We start from the raw sequence: 22,413 nt of genomic DNA on the forward strand, positions 1-22,413 counted from the left end.
TATTTTTTTAATTTCACGCAAGTGATGTCTCAAGCAACAACTAGTTTGTTGTATAGTTTTTTTTCGATTATTTAAAAATGAATTTATGCGATGTTTTGTAGATCGTGTTCAGATATTAGACACAATATGAATTTATAATAAGGGGCATTCCAAACGATTGTACTTTTATGGTTATACCTTTTAAAACGTCGAAAACCTTTTGAAGTGGGCTCGCTCGTTATTGCTAAGAGGTGGGCAAGCAACGCGCTGATTGGTGGAGCGGGGGGCTGCAGAACAACCCCGTCCAATCACAATCAACCCCCGTACGTGCCCTATCTCGCTCCACCACCCCTAGGGTTGTGTTTACGTTGCATTTTAGTTGTTTGTCGATTTAATTGATGCTCGTTTTTTTTTCAAAGGTGCTACTCGGGACGGAGGGTGGATTTAAGGGTGATATTTTAGTGTTCACTAACAAAGGAATCGAAAGGTTGTCTAAAATTATTTCGCCATTGTTATGGCTACTTTATACACCTATAAATAGGCTTTATCGCTTAGCGCGCAGACATAACAAATTATACGACATCTTGATACTAAACTTTAACTAAGAAATTACCAAAACTAAGTTACGGTATGTAGGGTTTTTCAGTAATAAAAATAACCTAAAATATGCCAGTTCAATACCTACGTTAACAGACCTCCTTCACAATCGTTCGATAATAAAAAAACAAACTTTATTAACGGTCACATTTTTAAACAAAGAACAAAAGCAATAAGTCAAACTGGTCACGGCAAGCGCAAGACGCGCGAAAGCTGAAGAACAAAGCTTTTTGTTTTTAAAACTGTCGAAATTCGACACTGTTTTGACGTCGACCCCATTCAGCCAGTGCTGTAAGTTTAAAAAAAATGTGTCACGTAGCAATGAAAAATCAATACTGGCTGATATTTTTAAACAAAGAAAAAAATTACAATCCAATACCAAACACAGCTGGTCAATTTTAATGCATCAAAGATTAAAACCTTAGGTAACATCGACGTAGATCTTACATATTGTTCAAACCTTCGTACTCTTAGATAATTTATTAGTTCATTTGAACGTTCGTAGGCGTCGATATACTGTATTTTGGGACTTAACAAATAACCATTTCTACGAATAACATCTAAATGTTTGTTCACTAGAAGGCGTGGGCGAAATTCTTGGAATCAAAAACTCAAATTAATCATATCCATAAGCGTCACTAGGAGATCAGAGGGACGGTAGAGACTCGAAATTATGTAGAAATAATTAGGATTAGTCAAAATTCACGGCGGTAAAATGATGTTTACGTATTTTCAAGCTAAAATATTTAATATTTTTCCTGCTGTTTTCGATGCCCACGATACAGGCATTGCCTAGTGTGGGCATCACCAGATTAATCGCATTTTAACCACTATCTGTATTTATCTTTTAATTGGTTATAACTGTTATTGTTAATTGTTAATCTGTTATTTTTCAATAAATTATTTCAATTTCAATTTCTATGTACTTAAAACCCCGTCTTAGTTTTTTATAGTAAGGCTTTATGTTTTAATTTCAATTTAAAAACAAATTAGAATACTATACGAGTTCTTGATCTGCGTCAATGAATCGGTTTAGATAGATTTTGGTTTTAATTTTTAACAAACTTACATACCTTTTTAGGTATGTCAAAATTCTTCTAAAAATTTTAGAGAAATCGAAAGTCTTTATAAACATAACATTATTTCAAATTTAGTAGGGATGGGTTGTGTAAAATCAGTCATGAGTCTTATCGATTTTTATTCTTATAGAAGTTGGTATCGATAGATTTATAGTTATAATTTACGAATTTAAAAATCAACACTGTTTTCTCAAATTAATAATGACCATAACAAATAATGAGAGTAAATAAATATTTATTACTATTACAGCCGTACGTAATCGAATTGGATTTCGCTATTATTTCTGTCATCGCTAAATTCTCTACACTATAATCAATACTAGAATTGTCTTATAAATTACTTAATAAGAAAATAATAATTTTAGTTGAGTCCGATATTTGTTTAAACCGAATATCGATAGTTCATAATTGTTCGCTGCGTGTTTCGTCACTACGATACCTGTCTATTAAGTATGGCATTTGTCTTCATACAAATTGAATTGGATACTTCATATGCGACATAATCAAACTAATCTTATTTAGACAAACTATAAAATAAAAGAGAGTTATATTGTAACTATTATAGTTAATACAATTACCTTATAAGAATCCAATAGGTATAAATTGTAAGAAATCTTCTTTTTCACCCATCATTCACAATAAAACAAAAAAGTTTTCATTGTTTTATAAAACACTGGCAACTAAAGATCACATAAATCAAAGATTAAAATGATACTTATTTATCACTCATTATAATAATTAAATAATCGTTAATTATTCGAATAGTTATTGAAACAATAAAATGACAGTAACACCAAAGACTAAAATTTTAATCACATTTCGATGCGATTAAAATGCGAAAAATCCATAGATAATTTTTTTAATACGTTATGACGTTACGGACGTCGGCGCTTGACTGACAGGCATCGAGCTTTTGTCCCGTTCCCTCTGTATCCGGAGGGAATAGGGAGGGACGGGGGCTTGTGGATTATCCCAACTGGTACAGCGTGATAACTTCAAAATGACACGTCTGTTTTTCAGGTAATAATTTAACTTTATGGTAAAAGCTTTTAAAGGTTTATAGTCGCAAAATAACCGTTATAAAGACGGGAATAGCTATCGTTATTTGACGACAATCATACTAAGGTTGTGAATGCGAAAATTTAGATGGATGGATGTTTGTTAGAGTTTGTAGCCTATACGACTGAACGGATATCGATGTAATTTGGTATAGATGTAAAAGATAGTCTGGAAGAACACATAGGCTACTCACTTTTGTTTATTTTAATTCCACGGAGACGGAGTCGCGAGCGAAAGTTGTTTATAAATATGATTAATAAAATTATGTAATAGTATGTCATTTTAATTTTCATTAGTATATATGATGGGTCTTTTTATTTAGGGGGTTTAAAAACTTGTTTGATTTCAAAATTCGTCAAATAATAAATTAATTATACTGAATTTTACTACTTTAGTACTACCATCAATGTATCATTATTCACGTAAATTACATAAACAAGAAACAATGTTTTGCCTAAAAAAAAGCGTTTAAAACCTGCAACTACGCCAGTGCATCCCAAAATAAACATTTTATATTTTTAATTTAAGAAATATGAAAATATCGCGTCAAACCATAATAAAATTACCACGTAGAACTGGCCGTAAACAAACAAAGCGCGGAGAAACGAGTTTCCTATAAAAAAGTTAAGCACAAACGTCATTTGCATCTGACGTTTGCCTCTTCCCGCCTCCGACGAGTGAGAGGTCGCTATTGGCTGCGTGACGGCCAATCGACTTCAACGCGACCGGCTTTACAAATGTGATTCCATTTTCAAAAATTCAATGAAATTCTGATTGATACGATTTGATTGTTGCCAAGATATTTATGAAAAATTATAATAAAAGAAGCTTATTGAAATCGCGTTGACTACTTTTGTAAGTACGATAAAATTATTATTTATTTTATATATTATTCCTTGAGTTTATCCTAAGATTTGTTTATAGAAATTCGATAACAAATGTTAACAGGACTAAAAAATATTGTCAAAACGTTAATCGAATGTTTTGTATTATTGTGTATGTTTTGTCTCCTGAGTTCTGAAACATTTCTTTTTATTGGTTTCCCTTTATTAACAGTAACAGAATTCGACTTTGGCAACACACTTCACATAGTTATCTAAAGTCATTTAACCTAATCCTCGAGCGCTAATAAAATTTGAATTTTATTAGCGCTCGAGGATCATGCAACAGTTTGTTTTTACATATTTAAAAATCTATATCCGCTTCCCCCACCGATGTAAAGGTAACCACATAACATTTTTTTCTTCTTATCATCAAAGCTTTGCATCCCAATAGGTCTTTACGACGCTCGAGTAAATCCCCATTTAGCGTCGTGGGCTCCCTACTATTAAGATTTATAGGTCGAACCTTCTAGAACTAAAAGTTCTATAACTGGGTATTCGACATCATCTCCCCTGCCTTATCCTACTCCCGTAGGGTCGGCGCACCGGGTTTTTGTCCTGCAAAGCACTCTATCATCCGTCATCTCAGTCATCACTCCCTTCTTGATCATGTCACCTTTCACACAATCTATCTCTTTCTATGTCTACCTCTACCGGTGTACCTCCACATTCATAACTAACGTCCGTCTTGTTACATGCGATTCATCCCTTCTCATAACATGCCCATACCACTCTAACCTTATTGCATTATCAATTTAGGTGATTTCGAATTTAAAAGCCGTCTACCTTCTTTCAATTATGTTAAACTATTGTAATTTTTTATTTAAGTAAAAGTGGTCATGACATATACATCCCAAAAATGGAAATAACTATAAAAACTAACCCTATACCTAGCCTAGATAGCAATTAGCGTGGCGACTGGATAACTGGCAACGCCCGTAGTATAATTTATTCAGAAATATTTGCTCATTGACAACTGAGTACATATGTTAAAATATAAGTTTGTTAAAAACATATTGCTACAAACTCTAACGTTTACAGTATAGCTTTCGCCCACGACTCCGTCTGCGTAGAATTATAAACAAAAGTAAGTAGCCTATGTGTTCTAGAGTATGCTCTATATGCCAAATTTCATCAAGATCCGTTCAACGGTTTAGGATACAGACTAACAAACATCCATCTAAACTTTCGCATTTATAATATTAGTATGTTGTTAAGTGTTCGTTATCGTGATCTTCGTTTTAATAATTACACAACTTTGTGCAGTTATTATCTAGAAATAATAACTGAACTGAACGTCGGAGTTGCTCGGCTGCGTTTCCGAACAAATTTGACTAATTACGTTTCGCCCTCGCGCCAAAAAAAGTTAGCACAGATAATAAAATGTATTTATTTTTAATTTTAAACTCGTGTTAAACATTTTGTTATGTGCCAGTATTTTTTAATTACGGTGGAATTTTTAATATATCGGATTGTTTTTCAAAAATCCTTTAGATTTTGTATACGAAAAGTAATTTATAATAGAATATGCTTGATAATTAATTAAAATTATGAAATATTTGCGGTTCTGAAATATTTTATTTAACTGGATTTACTTCAAAAAGGTAAGACTTTTACCACAATTCGGATACTATCGTGTAATAAATCAACATTTTCTCGAAATAATAATCCCTAGTTTAGTGTATTTTATTTATAAATCACAGAAACAAAGGTAATAAGCGTCGCCGTCGACGCGGGCTCGTTAGCGCGGCACGTGGCGCCTCCTGGTGGCAGCGCGTTGACGCGTTGTTATTAGGATATGTTTTATTGTTATTCCGATATCCGCTGAATATGAATTTATTCACGCTAGAACCTAAAAGGGTAGGCACAGTTTTATTATTTCATTAAATTATAAGTATTGTTCGTATCAAATCCCTTTTAAACTACCATATATGCTGGTGACGTCATCTGTCGTTTGCTCATCGGATAGGACTGACTTCCTGGCATGCCACCATGACAGTAGACAACAATGTTCATATACTACAGTAAAGTTTAAGATTTTTTTCTTTCAAATCTTATCAGATTTGATTTACTAAACTACTCGATTATCAAGTCTATATGACGTCGCCTTGCTCGCCTCGAAATAACCTTTGACTAAACTATAGCACAACTGTTATGCAACTGTCAATTGTTTCGCCAATTCAACTGTTTAGTTGTACAATTAAAAATTGAGCAGTATGCCCACCTCCATATAAGATCATAGGACTAAACAGTTGTGCGACAGTTTGGTCAGTCTTAAAAAAACAGAATACTTTCCCATGCCGCAGGGCGTTTTATAATTGTCCCGCGTGACATTGTGTGTAATGAAGGGCGTATGACATTCACAGGACCACCGCGGTGATCACACACGGTCCCAAATATACAATTAGTGCTGTATTTAAACGCAAGGAGACAAATGGTAAAACATTTCACTAAATAATAAGTGAAAACTGAACAAACCGAAACTCAGATTAGTTTTTCTATTCAAGTAATCACTCAGACTTCTTAGGTTGTTTAATTGCGTTTTTTAACTCTGAATTTATAACTAATGAAATAAAAAAAAATTGTTTAAAGCGCCATCTAGTGGAGGTGTCTTAAATCTATTTTTATTCTATTCAACAATAGATGTCACTAAAATGCATTGCCATCTTTGGACGAATAGAAAAACCAAATTGATTATTTTCTATTCACTAACAGATAGCGCTGTGCGTTGTCTTTCCAATCCACTAGATGGCATTAAATGTTATTTCTCGTAGAATCTTAGGTTTTGTAAAAAGTATTTTTTTAACAAAGCGTAAAAATCAACAATGTAGTTTTCGGTCAAACGTCTGAACTAAGCATTTATTTCTTAATGGAATAAGTCTTATCTAAGTAAGGAAACAAAATAAATAATATAGATTATCTTAAAAAAATATTTATTTATACTCTTAATTTTATAACCTTACAATAAATTTTAATATAATTAAAAAGCCAATCTCTTCATTAGTAGATACATGTGCTGGTCAACTTCGAAGCCGTGTAAATTGTTAGCATCCCCTTGCAGTCGCATTAGAAGGCCACCAAAGGAGACATAAGCAGCCAACCTAGACGCTGGCTCCATTGCTGCTTCATCTCCTTCTATCCTGAAATAATGAACATATAAATATTATAAATGCAAAAGTTTAGATGGATGGTTAGATTGTAGACTATTGCTGAACGGATCTTGATGAAAGTCATAGATGTAGAGGCTAGTCTGGAACACAGGGGGTAAATATTTGGATAAAAACCCTAATTTAAGAAAGAGACCATAAGTTGCTGCCAACATCAAGGAAGCAAGATTGCCAAGTTTTGTCATGTCATGTCATTTTGACATTTGCAATTGACAATTTGACACATGTAAACAATAAAATAATATTATGCTGATGAAATTGCACGGGAACAGCTAGTTAAGTAATAATGCAGACAGAGTTGAATGAAATCTAGTTGTAAATACATAAAATGTATTTGTACCACTTTTTAAAGGAAATCACAAAGTGATAAATTTGAACGACACAATTACAGTTAATATTAAGTGCTAAAAGATATTTTAAATCAAAAAATATAATGGATGTTTGAATATTAAAATATGCTAACTTATATGAAAAAATAGGCGTTGTTGGAAACTTGGCCAATATCGGTCTCAAAAGGAAGTACAAGCATTATTCCACTCTTTGTTCTACAATTCGATGTATAATTATTTGTAGTAACAATTAGTATAATAATTCATTGAAAATAAAAGATCTAAATTTAGTCTATATAGGTTTCTTGGTTAGTTGAACCATATTAACAAATTTCTTAGTAAGGTTTTGTGGTTAAATAATTTTAAATTAGATATTACAACTTTCTGTTTAAATACCAAAATTTATAAGTCAACAACTAACCTATACACTTTCCCCGACATAACATACTCAAAACTGTCTGCTCTGTTTCCTTCCGTTTCTAAAGGATTCCATTCCCCTCCATCAGGATAACCGTTCTCTCTGAGTGTCGTAGCTAACACTAATCTAAACTTATCTCCCAATTCCATGGGATAAATCCACGAATTAATATCCAATATTAAATCCATTTTGAATGATTCCGATTCGCAATGTAATCGACTGACTCGATCGAATTTCTTTCCTTCGGGATCCATGTCTTTTACATTAAATATATCTTCAAATAGTACGCCTGCCATAATTATTGCGTCAATTTATTTCAATTTTTAGAAACTACAATAACAATACACCACGCCGCTTTTTTTCAATTTAACAATGACAATGACAGTGACATTAAGGGATTGCATAATTTCGCGAATTAAAATCTATGGTTGAAAAAAAAATCGATTTACGCGGTATATGTAAGGTTTAGATATTTAAAAATATTATACACTATTAGTTAATTTTAATATTATAATATAAGATAAATGAATAGCTCTCGAAATCAATTTATTATCGGCGATCCCTTTTTTAATGATCTTTAAAGATCATTCTAAATAACCATAAACAAAATTCGATAGTTCAACGAAGAAGTGTCAGACCCATCCCTACCGCACAAACGCAAACGAACGACATCGTGAATCTAACCTATTTAATCGGCACGTGTATTATATTGATGCGATAAATGTGTATTTAATAGTAATTATTCTATTTTCATATCAAATTTTGTGTTATTTGAACATTCGCAACAATGACGGAGGTATTGCAACCGGGTACCGAAGTGTTTTCTGAGAAAAAGAAGAAGAAAAGCAAGGAGCAAGTGACGCTGGGCGCATTTCAAAAGCTTGGAGACTTTAAAATCGAACCTTCGGAATGTGTTAGCAAATTAGACACGGCATACTGGCCTCTGTTACTGAAGAATTTCGATAGACTTAACGTACGTACCAACCATTATACACCGTTGCCTTACGGTCATTCTCCCTTGAAGCGCCCTATTGCCGATTATGTTAAGTCTGGGTTTATTAACGTGGATAAACCGAGTAACCCGAGTTCTCATGAAGTTGTATCATGGATTAAACGCATCCTCAAAGTTGAAAAGACCGGACACAGCGGCACACTCGATCCTAAAGTGACTGGTTGCTTGATTGTATGCGTAGATAGAGCCACGAGGTTGGTTAAATCCCAGCAGAACGCTGGTAAAGAGTACGTAGCCGTGTTCAGCCTACATTCCGCTGTGGAAAGCATAAAAAAAGTAACACAAGGCCTTGAGAAACTCCGTGGAGCGTTATTCCAACGTCCTCCACTGATATCTGCAGTCAAAAGACAACTTCGTGTCAGATCTGTGTATGACAGTAAACTTCTAGACTTTGATGAGGAGAAGAACATTGGTGTATTCTGGGTTAGTTGTGAGGCTGGCTCTTATATCCGTACAATGTGTGTGCATTTAGGTTTGATGCTTGGTGTTGGTGGACAGATGATTGAACTACGTAGAGTACGCTCCGGTATTCAAGGGGAGAAAGAAGGTATGGTGACGATGCATGATATCTTAGACGCACAATGGGCATATGAGAACCATAAAGACGAAACTTATCTCCGTCGAGTTATTAAACCTCTGGAAGGTTTGTTAGTCGCACATAAGAGAATATTCATCAAAGACAGTGCGGTTAACGCTGTATGTTATGGTGCTAAAGTCCTTCTACCAGGTGTTCTGAGATACGAAGACGGTATAGAAATAGATCAAGAAATAGTTATAGTAACGACCAAAGGTGAAGCAGTGGCGCTAGCTGTTGCACTGATGACAACAGCGACTATGGCTTCCTGTGACCATGGCGTAGTAGCTAAATTGAAACGAGTAATCATGGAAAGAGATACATATCCGAGAAAATGGGGTCTCGGACCAAAAGCCTCGCAGAAGAAACAGTTAATCCAGCTTGGTAAACTTGACAAATATGGCAAACCGAATGAGAACACACCATCAGAATGGCTGAACAGTTATGTAGACTTTAAAGGGAAGAAAGCAGCGGAGAAGGAAGAAAATGGTGAAGAGATGGATGTGGATAGTAGAAAACGTACAGCAAGTACAGCGAATGCTGATGATCTTGATAATTCAGTAGATGCAAAGGCTGAAAAAAAGAAGAAAAAGAAAAAACGTGATCAAGAAGAAAATGAAGGCGATGTGACAGTTGAGGGAGCGACAGAAGAACAAACTGCAGATGATTCTGTACGTAAAGAGAAGAAAAAGAAAAAAAAGAAGGACAAAGACAATGAAAAACAAGAAGAATAAAAGTTATGGACAATTTTTGAATTTAGAATGTTAAAGTTTTTTTTTAAGTGAATTAATAGCATAAATCTTAAAGAGCCTGGCTGCCAGTATCTTTGCTTTCAAGTTTAATATGTTGAACAAATTGTATTATTTAATACAAATTAATGCATTCTTGTTAACAATCAAATACAGCATATTAGTTAATAAATTGGGTACATATTGGTGCCAATTATTGAGAGATTGAGAATTAAATTTAAAATGAAATACAGTGTTTTTTCACATTCTGTTACAGCCGTTTTGTGTCATTTATAACTATGGTTGCTATTTTTTATGTTGATTGAAAAAAGTGCATTTTAATAACCAGTTTTGGTATTGCTTGTCACCGTTTTAGTTTTTTAAAATAATGTGCCCATTTTCAAATGTTTCGGGTTCTTACATTCAGCCACTTTCTATTGATAAGTTTAATTTTAGTTATAAGAAGAAAGAATCAGACCTAATTTTGTTTATAAAGTTAAGTATAAGTTAGGAAATAAGAGAATTTCTATAGATATATAAATGTGAAATAATTGTAAGGATAAACATTATAATTTCATGGAAAAAAACCATTTGTTTGATTTCTCTTATGTTTATTTTTTATTTAATATTGAGTGGCCACACTTTATTCCGAATTAATCGAAATAATTCTGAATGACATCATAATCATACTAATATTTTAAATGCGAAAGCTTGATGGATGTATCGATATTTGTTAGAATTTGTAGCCTAAACAGCTGAACGGATTTCGATGTAACTTGGTATAGATGTAGAGGATAGTTTGGAAGAACACAAAGGCTACTCACTTTTTTTTAATTCACGTGGATTAAGTCGCGGGCGAAAGCTAGTGTTAATATATTGGCCATATACATAGGAAGTCGCGAGGAGGGAGCAGCTCACCTTGTGTTATCAATAAAGTTTAAATAGATATAAAAACTACTTCGAATAAGGCTATAACTCAATAAAAATGATATAAACCGCCGAATCCCGCTTCTCCTACAATGCTAGATTACATGTAAAAACTTAGTCATTTAAGTTACTGTCTACTACGAGGTCTTGGCAATTACAAGGCACCATCATTGTAAAAGACCACTTGCTAAATATCACATTTCTATGTAAATCTAACCAAAGCCCTCAAGAGAAGCTTTATGATATCTTGTAATTTACAAGGATTCATAATAGACACTAAGTAAAATTACTAGGTTTTAGACATAATCTAGCATACTTTTGTAGGGGAAGTGGGACTCAGTTTTTTATATTTTATATGTTTTGTGGTATCGAATTACTTAAAGCTTATTACATTTTATGCCTTTATGATATAAATAGTTAATTACAGTAAAATAATGTACATGATATTCTTAATTTTTATAATCTTTTATTAAGTGGTTTTAGAAGCTGACAACCCTATCCAAATGTCAAAACGCCGTGTCAAAAAATGAGATTTGTTTTGTTGTTAAGATTGTAATTTTAATAGTTTTGAAAAGTATTAAAAAATACTATAATGTCTTTACATTCTACGGCAATTGATTCAAATCTGTATACATATGAATATTTTCAACAAGATGATGTATGCAGATTATGCTGGAACAAACATGCAGAAAGGGAATTAATTTCTAAAAATTCAGACGATATAACTTTTATTAAAAACCAGTTAATAGATAAAATACTTTATTGTTTAAATATAGATATAACAGAAGTGGATCTCCCGAGTAAAGCATGTGAAAACTGTGTCGATCTCCTTGATAAGTTTTACGATTATAAAATATTTTGCAGCGAAACCGATAAAAAGCTTCGCGAAATTTTATCAGGTAAATCAAATGATACAAACGAAAGTTGTGTTAAATTAGAGAACAACACATTTGAATTAGAAAACGCTGATTATTTCGAGACATATTTTACCGATTTGAACAACACTAGTAGCATTTTAGAAACGGAAACATTATTAAAACATGTTAAAGATAAAAAATGTAGAATTAAATCGAAATACAAGCCTATACGTACATCAACATATTGTAACATCTGCAGAATTGATTATAAAACTACAGACAGTTTTACCGAGCATAATTCTTCATATCATGGTATTGAAAATGGTTCATATAAGTGTTTTGGTTGTGAAAAGAAATTTAAAAATAGAAAGACTAGATTAGGACATGAGATTAACTTCTGTAAAGGGTTAAAAGATGGCTATAAATGTAATATTTGTAATAAACATCTACCGAAACGCAGGACATATGAAAACCATATGCGCGCACACAGAGACAATGTTAATACAGAGATATCTGATGATATATTTAAGTGCTTAAAATGCTACAAGTTATTTGATACAAAAACAAGTTTAAAGAAACATATGGAAGTACATGAGGCAGAGAAAAAGAATTTTGTTTGTGAAGTAAGTCACTTTTTTTTACACATTTTAATGCAATCTGTGTCTAGTTTAATCTTATACAGATGCCAGAGGTACTATTCTCTTTTTGTTTGGGTAAGGGAACTAGTTTATCATCACCTGCATACGGGGTAACAAAATGACAGCTCAAATACAGGAAAACACTACCCATACCACTGGATGTTTTAGAAAATAATTTACTATGCAAATAAGTATCTAGTAAAAAGTATAACCCATTACTTAGTGATAAAGTTGCCTTCTGATGGAGTTTTTTTAATTAACTATTTCTAGAGTTGTGGGCGCATATTTACTCGGCAGGATTATCTATACAAGCATAAACTGACGCATACAGGTATCAAACAGCATGTATGCCCGCACTGCGGCTTTCGTACAACACAGAAATCTTCCCTAACTGTACATATCAGGTAAGAAATAACTATAATAAGCTTTATCTTATTCTTGTTGACAATTATTTGCAAACTAGCTGTTCTCATGCGACTTCATCCGCATACAATTATAAAAAAAGCATTTATTGTTCATATTTGTCAAATTATCAATTGCAAATGTCAAAATGATATGACATGATGTCAAACCATGGCAACCTTGCTTCCTTGAAGTTGGTAACAACTTATGGTCTCTTTCCCACATTAGGGTTTTCATCCAAAATATTTATTTACCTCCTAAGTTTAATGGTGTGAAATTTGTAGCCTAAAGTGTGACGTAAGTGTAGGGCTTTTTAATAAAAAAAGAGTTATTCGAAAATATGCTTGATTGCTGACATCTTAGGCGACAAAGAAGTGTGTGTTTATGCTTTATTATAATAGTATAGATAATTGAAATGCTAGCTTTCTCCCGTCACTCCGTCTTTTTGAAAATAAAACAAAAGTAAGTAGCCTATGTGTTCTTTCAGACTATCCTCTACATCTATGCCAAATTTCATCGAGATCCATCTACCAGTTTAGGCTACAAACTCTAACAAACATTCATCTAAACTTTCGCATTTATATTATTAGTATGATAAGCGATAGCTTTGAGGATCTATTCATAGATAGTGTATATAGTAAAAGATTAAGAAATAAAAGTAATTTTTATAGTTTGTCTAAATAATTTAGATTAGTTTGATTAGATTTCGCTATTATTCCTGTCATCGCTAAATTCTCTACACTATAACCAATACTAAAATTGTCCTCTAAATTAGTGAAGAAGATAATAATAATTTTAGATAAGTTTGATAATTATTTAAACTGAATATCGATAGTTCAAAATTGTTTGCTATGTGTGTTTGTTTCGACACTACGATACCTGTCTATTAAGTATGGCATTTAACTTTATATAAATTAAATTCGGTCCTTCATAGACGTCATTTATCAAACTAATCTAAATTATTTAAAAACACTATAACGGAGATATGTGTATTGGTAAAATATGTACAGAAAAAGACATAGAAAATATGGTGACATCGACAATGTGTTCTAATTTCAAATAATTTAAAATCTTCTTTTCTAATGGCTTGAGACATGAAAACATGTAAAAACACCTTGAACAGATAGCTTTAATTATGTGAAAGATATCTCAAGTAGAGTGTCTATGCCTTTATATTATTTTTTAATCTCTTTTGTACTGGCTTACTCATCATCCACTTGCCCTTATCCCTTATGGAGGGTCGGCACAGTATGTGCTGCTCTTTCATACATCTCTATCAGCCGTCATACCTGAATCCACTCCCTTCTTAAGAAGGGAAGGAAGGAAGATCTTTCACACAATCCATCCATACTTTCTTCGGTCTTCCTCTTCCTTTGTAGCCAACTGTTACTGGTTTACTGGCATAAGTATTATAAAATACTTTTGCAGAAAGCACACAGGCGAGCGTCCGTACGTATGTGATGTTTGTCCTCAACGATGCGTCTCCAGTTCCAATCTCCGCGCGCATCGTCGACGGCATCTCGGTCTAAAGAACTATGAGGTAACCTGACCCTAGACAATATATATTATGTTACAAAATAATAGTAATGGAAGTAGTGGTGAGGGTAGTTTCATAAGTCTGCAAGGAGTGAGGCTTAGTCTTAGCTCTTTAGCCGTCAGTAGCTAGTACATTTCTAGTCGTCACCGCGGAACATTCGTTTTTTTTTCTTTGTTGCTCTAGTGTATTTGTTTTAAAGTAATTCACCAGTATTGCTCATATTACCGCTCGACTGTCATATTAAAAAAAAAGTCATTCGTATCGAAATTTATAACAAATAATAATCATAAAAAGTGGAAATGGAGTGTGGAGGTACACTGGTAGAGGTAGACATAGAAAGAGATATATTAAATTAAACAAACAGGTTCACTGTTCAAATAGCAGCCATTTCTTGCCGTGCCTTTTAACTTATTTTATTTAAATTATCAGATATTATTAGAGGAAGTTTGAGAGTAGCCCCAGTGGTAGAGAAGGTAGGGAGTAAGAGGAGCATGGGGGCATGTTATGAGGAGGGATAAATCGCATGTAAAAGAACGTTAGTTATGAGTGTGGTACACCGGTAGTGGTAGACCTAAAAAGAGATGGATTGTGTGAAAGATGACATGATCACCTTCTTGATTGACTGAGAAGATGGAAGAAGATGGATGATAGAGTTATGTGGAGGACAAAAACCTGTTGCACACTACGGGAGTATGATAATGACCATGAAATTAATAACCATAGACAAACTACTACAATCTCATTTATTTTTAAATCTAATTTTGAAATTAAATAAATTGCATAATGTCAGACATGGCGGCCATTGTGTAACCATTTTTAGTTATTTTGTGGAAATTAAGAAATGTGAGATGTTATTGCAAAATAAGATAACATATTCTTTAAAAATGGCTTATAAAAGAAATATTTTTGTATTAACGAGTTTTCATGATAAAAGTGCAGTTTGTCTATGGTTGAAATATATTCTATACTAATGTAATAAAGGGGAAATATTGGTGTTTTTGTATGTATTGAAATAACTCATCTTCTGGACCGATTTTAAAAATACTTTCACCATTATAAGCTATTGTCTTATAATATACTTTTTAATGGTGAAAGAATTTTTAAGATAGGACCAATAGTTTTTTAACAATTTCAATACATAAAAAATACAAATCTTTTCTCTTTACAATATTATTATTATACTAGCGGTTGCTCGCGACTTTGCTCGTGTGAAATTAAATAATAAGAAAAAAATCTATGTTACTCACAGATAATGAATTTTTGAAATAGTTCCAGTAGTTTTTGAGAATACATACAAAAATACAAATCTTTCCTATTTACAATATTATTATTAAAATTTAACTGTCTTGTTGGTGATGTTATTATCTATACTTCCATACTAATATTATAAAGAGGAAAACTTTGTTTGTAATGAATAGGCTCAAAAACTACTTCGTCGATTTTAAAAATTCTTTCACCGTTAGACAACAATTTATCTTTTTTTTATAAAATATGGTAGCAAACGAGCAAGCGGCCACCTGAATCTGCGATAATAGCGAAGCGACCGCTACCCATAGGCATCCACAATTGCAGATGCGTTGCCTACCCCTATCCGACGGAGGAGGAGACGCACATAAAGATACTTCCCCTTCCTATCCATCTCCTCCATCGTCAAATCCACTTCCTCTTCCCATCCTCTCCTTATAAGAAAGGGATGGTAAAGGGAAAGGGGCTTATATTAGGCAATTTATCTGTGAGTAACATAGGCTATTTTTTTCATTTCTTTATTTTACGTCACGCGTACGAAGTCTAAGAAAGCTAGTAGAAAATAATTCTATTCTCCGGTTTGAAAGGACCATATTTACTTCTCTTCAGTGTACGATTTGCAGTAAGAAGTTTGGTTACAAGGTAAGTTTAGAGGAACACGTGGCGTCGTCCCACGAGCGGTCGCACAGCCACGCGTGCGCGCAGTGCGGCGCCGCCTACACACGCCCGCGTGGCTTGAGACGACATCTACTCAAACATACAAAAAATACCGATGTAGATAATGAAAATGTTCAAAAAGAACCGGAGACTCAATTTGTTGTATGACTGATTAAAAAATATAAAAGTTTATGGTTGTTTTATTTTAAGTCTTGAGATTTCAAAGGACGTCATGTTAACGATGACAAACATCATCATCATCAACTTGCCCTCATCCCTTACGGAAGGTCGGCACAGTACATCTCTATCAGCCGTCATATCTGAATCTTTTTTTTTTTTTATAACATAAGGTGGCAAACGAGCAAGCGGCCACCTGAATCCGCCAAAATGGCGAAGCGACCGCTGCCCATAGACATCCACAATTGCAGATGCGTTGCCTACCCTTATCCGACAGAAGAGGAGACGCACATAAAGAGGATATCTCCCCTTCCTATGTATCTCCTCCTCCGTCAAATCCACTTCGTCTTCCCATCCTCTCCTTATAAGAAAAGGGTGGTAAAGAGAAAGGGACTTAAATTAGGCCTCCGGCACCACACTCATCAGACGAAACACGGAATTGTTTCCATTTCACGCCTGTCTTCTGTGTGGTCGTGGTATTACTGGGGGCGTGCCGGCCTATTCGTGCTAAGATGTTAAAGCGGGCACTACCACTGTCATACTACTACTATCTACTCCTTTCTTAAGCAATCCTCTTTCACACAATCCATCTATACTTTCTTAGGTCTTCCTCTACCTTTGTAGCCATCCACATTTAGTCTTAATAATTTCTGGTTTCTCCACCACTGGTGCTACTTTCAAACTTTCTCGAATGCACACATTCTTAACTTTATCCATTCTTGTCACGCCACACATCCATCTTAACATACGCATCTCAGCCGCATGCAATCTCCTTTCATCCGCAACTTTGGTAACGATGACAACAAAAAGACATTTTCCCTTCCTATGCGTCTACTCTACCTTCAAATCCACTTTTTTTCTCATCCTTTCCTCTTGAGAAAAGGGTGGAAAGGGACTAAAATTAGGCCTCCGGCACCACACTTATAAAACCATAGAATAAAAACAAAACCATAGAGCTGATCTACAGTTACGTAATGAATAGAGTATTTTTTCAACATTTTGCAACATATGTTGAATAGAAAAAAGCCTTTGAGTCAGTTGCAATAAAACACCTCTGTAACTAAATAACATCTAAATATATAGGAGATAATACAATTAGAAGAACCGGGAAAAACTTTGTAAATTTTATTAACAAAAAAACTTGTACAATCATGTACTTACAAATGTATTAACAAAGATAACGATCAAAATTAAAAAAAAAGCATTTGGAATGTAATAGCAAAAAAACATTAATCCAATCCATTCGTCCATAGTAATAAATATTTAAACTAAATTTTATTCTTATATTTAGTTTGTTCATAATAAAATCATATAAATCATAGAGTACGAAGTCATTTTTTGTCCAAAAAAATAAGGCAAAAGATAATAATCATTCTGCCACAAATGTCAAAGTTTCGATTTGTTATCCAAGATGAATTTAGAAATGTCATCCGCCATACAACCGGGGTCGTTTAAATGTACATCATGGCCGCCGGGTACTATTTTATATTTAAAATTATTATGAGGCCACGCGGAAGGATCTCTTAGAAATGGTACATCATCGTATGTACCCAATTTTATCATATCCTCAGCTAATATAGCGAAAGTAGGCGTTGTAGGGGCAGTGTAGATTTTCTTTAAAAATTCACTGGGGAAAGGTAGAAGGGTAACGTGCTTCATACGTTGATCATACGTGAATCTGGAATTGAATATATTCGTTTTATACAAAACAGATTAGTGTTCATACTTACATATATTCATTACATAGCTTTCCCCGCGACCACGACTGCGTAAAATTAAAAAAAAGTAGCCTATGTGTTCTTCCAGACTATCCTCTACATCTATGCCTAATTTCATTGAGATCCATTCAGATCATCCATCAGAACTTTCACATTTATAATATTAGTATGATTACATAGCTTTCGCCCGCGACTTCGATTGCGTGGAATCAAAAGAAAAAACAAAAGTAAGTAGCCTATCTGTTCTCCCAAACTATTCTCTACATCAGGGGTGGCGAACATTTATGCATCAGTGTCATTTTTTTAAGAAATGTTTAATGCAGTCTTAGATGTGCCATTGAATAATTTTGATTCCATGGTGCAAATACTAGTGTTTTTATAATTATCGACGTGCCCAAAATTATTTCGTGTGCCATTTATGGCACGCGTGTCAATTTAATCGAAATCCGTTCAGCAGTTTAGGCTACAAAGTCTAAAAAAACATCTATCTATCTAAACAGCGGCATAAGCACGGTCATACCTGTACAATCCGTCCCCAGCTGGTTCAATCATTCTCTCCAATTGGTGTTTCAAAGCCTCATCAGTTAAACCTTGAACGTTTTTCACTAACTCTTTTATCTGAAATGAAAAAAAAAACGGTTGAAGAACTAAAAAAAGTTTTGACGTCCACGTATTCACACAAGACGATTAGTTAAAGCTTGAAAAAAATTATAACTTTTTTACGCTTTAAATATCCGAGTCTAATTTTTGTCCATTTGAAAAAAAAAATAAGATTTAAATCTTGTTAAAGATTGTTAACAATCCATGTTGTCAATCAAAAGTCCAAACGAATATTTAAGTAGTTACTTTTAATTTTTTTGCATTTTCATTTGAATCTTGGAAAATTTCGGTAAATTTCCAGAAATGTCGATCGTTTTTTAACAACAAAAAAAGTAAAAAAAAACCTTCTCCAATGTATATTTTGGCGCCGTTTCAACGCCAGCGTTATGTTTTTTATAACTATCTTCTGTATAATAATTCCCGTAGTAATAATGATACCATTCGGCAATAGTCCCGGTGGCGTCAGTATTGTAAGCGGGAATTGGATCTAATTCCACCATCTTCGTCACACGTCCGGGGTACGCGATGTTGAAATATTTACCTACAAAAACACTGTTTATATAAAAAACAAAATGATTGTACAATCAGCAACATTATTAAGATACAGAAAAGCTGTCGGTTTAAGAAATATTAGCACTAGCTGCTGCTCGAGACTTCGTCCGCTTGAAATGAGGTCATAGGAGTCAAAATGAGATTATACAGTTATGCGATAGTTTAGTCAAAGGTGTACGCATGCTCTTAGCTATTGGATGACACAAACATACAGACATAACAATGTTCATACGCGCGTAAATTATCGCCCTAATCCAATAAGATAAAGAAAAGAAACAATAAAAAAATAAGTACTACAAACAACTACATACCAATAGCTGCCCCTAAAGAATGTCCAATATATATAAAATTCTTCCATTTATAATATTCAACAACCGTTAGGACTGATGGTACTAAATCCTGTACAGAAAACCTCACTCCCAAAGGGAGAGTGTCCGAGGATCCATTCCCAGGTATATCCAGAGCCACGTAGAAAAAACAATCTGGTAACATCAGCACTAAAGGCCTGAATGCTGTAGATGGTTCCATTCTCCCAGGACATAATAATACTGGTGGGTTTAACGGATCACCCCAGGTTAACGCTAAAAACAAAAGATTCCTTACATCAATAATGTAGATTTATGGGCAAATTGACCAATTGCCGTAATCATAAAAATATCACTAAAGTATTCTGTGTCAGTAGTAGATTTTTTTAAATATCAGTGGAGAAGATAAAAGAACTTCAATAGCACAATGGTTTTAGTTTTAGTGCTACAAGCTTCCTAGGAGAGATTTTTACGACACTCTCTTTTTTAACAATTTTGGCGTAGGATGGTATCGTAGTTAACAGTATTACGTGAGACTGTAATTCACAGTTCTGTTGCTTCTCTTTCTGTTAAGGGCCCTGGGTGGTCGCCCAGTTCATAGTCATATCTTAGCACAAGACTAGAGCGTAATTGGTTATAAGGAATTTTACTTAACTAACATTAATCTGCTTATATCCTATTATTATAATAAATTCGTTGAGATGGATGGATGTATGTTAGGTATCTACAAACCGGCTTAAAGAATATCGATTAAAGACAGACGTAGAACGTAATCCGAAGTAACACTTAGGGTATTTGCTATTTTTTTATTCCAAGGAAAATGTCGCGTGCAAAAGTTAGTTAAAAATAATTTACCAGTCAGATTTCCCCATGGTGCTTTTATATTCACAGCCTTTTCCGTTTTCTCGAGTGATTTCATTGCACTAAAATAAAATAATATTATTAAATTGTCGATAAGTACTGTGATTGTTGTGAAACTGACAATCTTATTTATACACAGAATTAAAAATACAATAAAAAAGTCAACTTTATTACTACGTTTCAAGGTTTGATTTTTTGCATTATAACGTCTGCAAACTGAATATCGCAAGTATAATTTATTATTCGCTGGTGTAAAATGTCAGGTTTTCTAACATTACGCTATTAAATATGAAGTAAATGAATTATTTTAAATTAATTTTCTCTACTCCGTATTAAAATGTTGTTGGAAATTTTATAAAAATTTACATTTACGGAAAGCACAAATAATAATATATTCTTTTACATGTTATGATTTTTTTGGCCACTGTCTTTTCATTGTTCGAAAATCAGTCGGTGTTTCAGAATACATTAGGCACTTTAGCCAAACCTCTCAATAGTGAACAGGCTCCCATGGGATGCTGTTTTTTTTTATTACCGCAAGGGAGCGAGGTCTTAGTGGCATAACGAAGCCAGGAGCTAGAGGGGGAGCCATCCTTCCTAGAGAGTCGGAGAATTTAAATATAAACTATTTTGAATTAGGTTCTAGAATGCTAACGATCCCTATAAATCCACATAGATAACTCAAAAAGTACTATATTAAAAGTTGGAACACATGCTGACAATTTCTTTTATATAAATAATAATTTTACGACTAGCTCCCTCATATTACGTTATTTAATTCAAATTGTGGGTGGCTGAAAGGTAACCACAGATTAAGTTACCATTTAAAAAGCTGCATATAAAAATTAATGCTCACGTTTTATTATCTGTTAAAATTTGAGCACCATAGACTATGGACTCCAAGCACAAATGTCACTTTGTTAATTTAATTTTTCATCATTTTCCATGATTAATAAGAATTAAAGTAATAACTTTAATATGTGTTGTGAAAACAATTGTTAAATTACTTACACTTGCAATAATCTTGTTAACTTCATGACAATCCAATTTAATAACAAAACACTGTTCCATATATTTCTAGGTTACTACATAAATAATGACACTGAAGACGTAAGACATGAAAAACAAAACACATAACACATTTAAATATTTAATAACATACCTATTTCCGTATAACATCCGAAACTTATATGAAAATCTACGATTTTTTCTTATCTCAACAAAAAGTGATAATTTAATCGACTGTCATTTATGTCGCATCATATTTATCTGACTCTATATTCAAATTCAAAGGCATAAAGTAGTTTTTCGTTTAAAGCCAATAAGAATGATTAATTAAATTATAAATAGGATGAATAAACAACTTTATTTCAATGGAGTAAAATTGCATTTACAATATCATAGCGAATTTTTAATGTCTTACTCGACTAACAATAGTGTCGACTCGTTTTTTTCTTTAAAAGAAAAGAGGATGGCAATATTTGACACAAACTGACACTGAATATTGGATTTAACCAATTATCGAATTACGTAACTATAACTGCGTTTGTACTATAATTGTTTTTTGTTGTCCCTGTCTTTAAAAGGGAATTTTAAAGGATAACAATATGTGAAACGCTCACTAGAAAAAGAACGCACATATTACTTACGTTTAAAAATTATAAATTCAAACTGTGTTGAAACATCTTTTGCTTCACCTTTTTATTGTTTTATAAGTCATGATACGTTCAAAGTCCACTAAAAATCGATAATTTTAGAATACGCCAATATCTGAATTCGTTAGATATAAAATAAAATTCCTTACGATATGCCTATCGATCAGACTAACAAGGTTCAATTTGCCGATGACATAAGGAGCAAAATAATGCTGTAATACCCCAAAAAATACAGTTAGACAAAGTTTAATAAACAGCCTATGTTACTCACTGATTTCGTAGCTTTTTAATAGTAAAAGATTTTATTTAAATCGTCTCAGTAATATTAGAGTTATTTCAATACTTGTATGTAAATACAAATCATTCCTCTTTAGTAGACACTAGCTGTTGCTTGCAAAAATATTTACACCCTAAGTTCAATGGCGTGAAAATATATAGCTTAAAGCGTGACGTAAGTGT

The 22,413-nt window shown here is 33.4% G+C and overlaps 4 protein-coding genes across 6 annotated transcripts; 2 read left to right on the plus strand and 2 right to left on the minus strand.

Annotated features, from left to right (window-relative positions):
* Nucleotides 1-6,511: 6,511 nt before the first annotated feature.
* Nucleotides 6,512-7,864, minus strand: LOC106099995. The gene is made up of 2 exons (XM_013278708.1): nucleotides 7,513-7,864; nucleotides 6,512-6,735 (listed from the first exon to the last, which is right to left on the minus strand). The coding sequence occupies exons 1-2, from the start codon at nucleotides 7,803-7,805 to the stop codon at nucleotides 6,576-6,578; spliced, it is 453 nt and encodes a 150-aa protein (XP_013134162.1). The 5' UTR covers nucleotides 7,806-7,864; the 3' UTR covers nucleotides 6,512-6,575.
* A 277-nt stretch (nucleotides 7,865-8,141) lies between these two features.
* Nucleotides 8,142-9,865, plus strand: LOC106100046 (H/ACA ribonucleoprotein complex subunit 4). The gene has a single exon (XM_013278780.1). The coding sequence runs from the start codon at nucleotides 8,297-8,299 to the stop codon at nucleotides 9,827-9,829; it is 1,533 nt and encodes a 510-aa protein (XP_013134234.1). The 5' UTR covers nucleotides 8,142-8,296; the 3' UTR covers nucleotides 9,830-9,865.
* A 1,403-nt stretch (nucleotides 9,866-11,268) lies between these two features.
* LOC106099980 (zinc finger protein OZF-like) lies at nucleotides 11,269-16,276 on the plus strand. Its single transcript, XM_013278682.1, has 4 exons — nucleotides 11,269-12,230; nucleotides 12,516-12,649; nucleotides 14,076-14,187; nucleotides 16,039-16,276. Exons 1-4 carry the CDS (start codon nucleotides 11,343-11,345, stop codon nucleotides 16,252-16,254), a joined length of 1,350 nt encoding a protein of 449 aa, XP_013134136.1. The 5' UTR covers nucleotides 11,269-11,342; the 3' UTR covers nucleotides 16,255-16,276.
* A 1,237-nt stretch (nucleotides 16,277-17,513) lies between these two features.
* On the minus strand, nucleotides 17,514-22,153 carry LOC106099992 (serine hydrolase-like protein). 3 transcript variants are annotated; one of them, XM_013278703.1, is made up of 6 exons: nucleotides 21,949-22,153; nucleotides 20,294-20,361; nucleotides 19,445-19,714; nucleotides 18,926-19,122; nucleotides 18,502-18,599; nucleotides 17,514-17,941 (listed from the first exon to the last, which is right to left on the minus strand). In XM_013278703.1, exons 2-6 carry the CDS (start codon nucleotides 20,355-20,357, stop codon nucleotides 17,650-17,652), a joined length of 921 nt encoding a protein of 306 aa, XP_013134157.1. In that variant the 5' UTR covers nucleotides 20,358-20,361; nucleotides 21,949-22,153; the 3' UTR covers nucleotides 17,514-17,649. The 3 variants fall into 3 exon arrangements, with proteins under 3 accessions (XP_013134157.1, XP_013134156.1, XP_013134155.1); XM_013278702.1 differs by lacking the exon at nucleotides 21,949-22,153 and adding an exon at nucleotides 21,462-21,582; XM_013278701.1 differs by lacking the exon at nucleotides 21,949-22,153 and adding an exon at nucleotides 21,311-21,454.
* Nucleotides 22,154-22,413: the final 260 nt, after the last annotated feature.

The sequence above is a fragment of the Papilio polytes genome, unplaced genomic scaffold (assembly GCF_000836215.1).
Source record: "Papilio polytes unplaced genomic scaffold, Ppol_1.0 DF824080.1, whole genome shotgun sequence".
In the NCBI taxonomy this organism is placed as follows: domain Eukaryota; kingdom Metazoa; phylum Arthropoda; class Insecta; order Lepidoptera; family Papilionidae; genus Papilio; species Papilio polytes.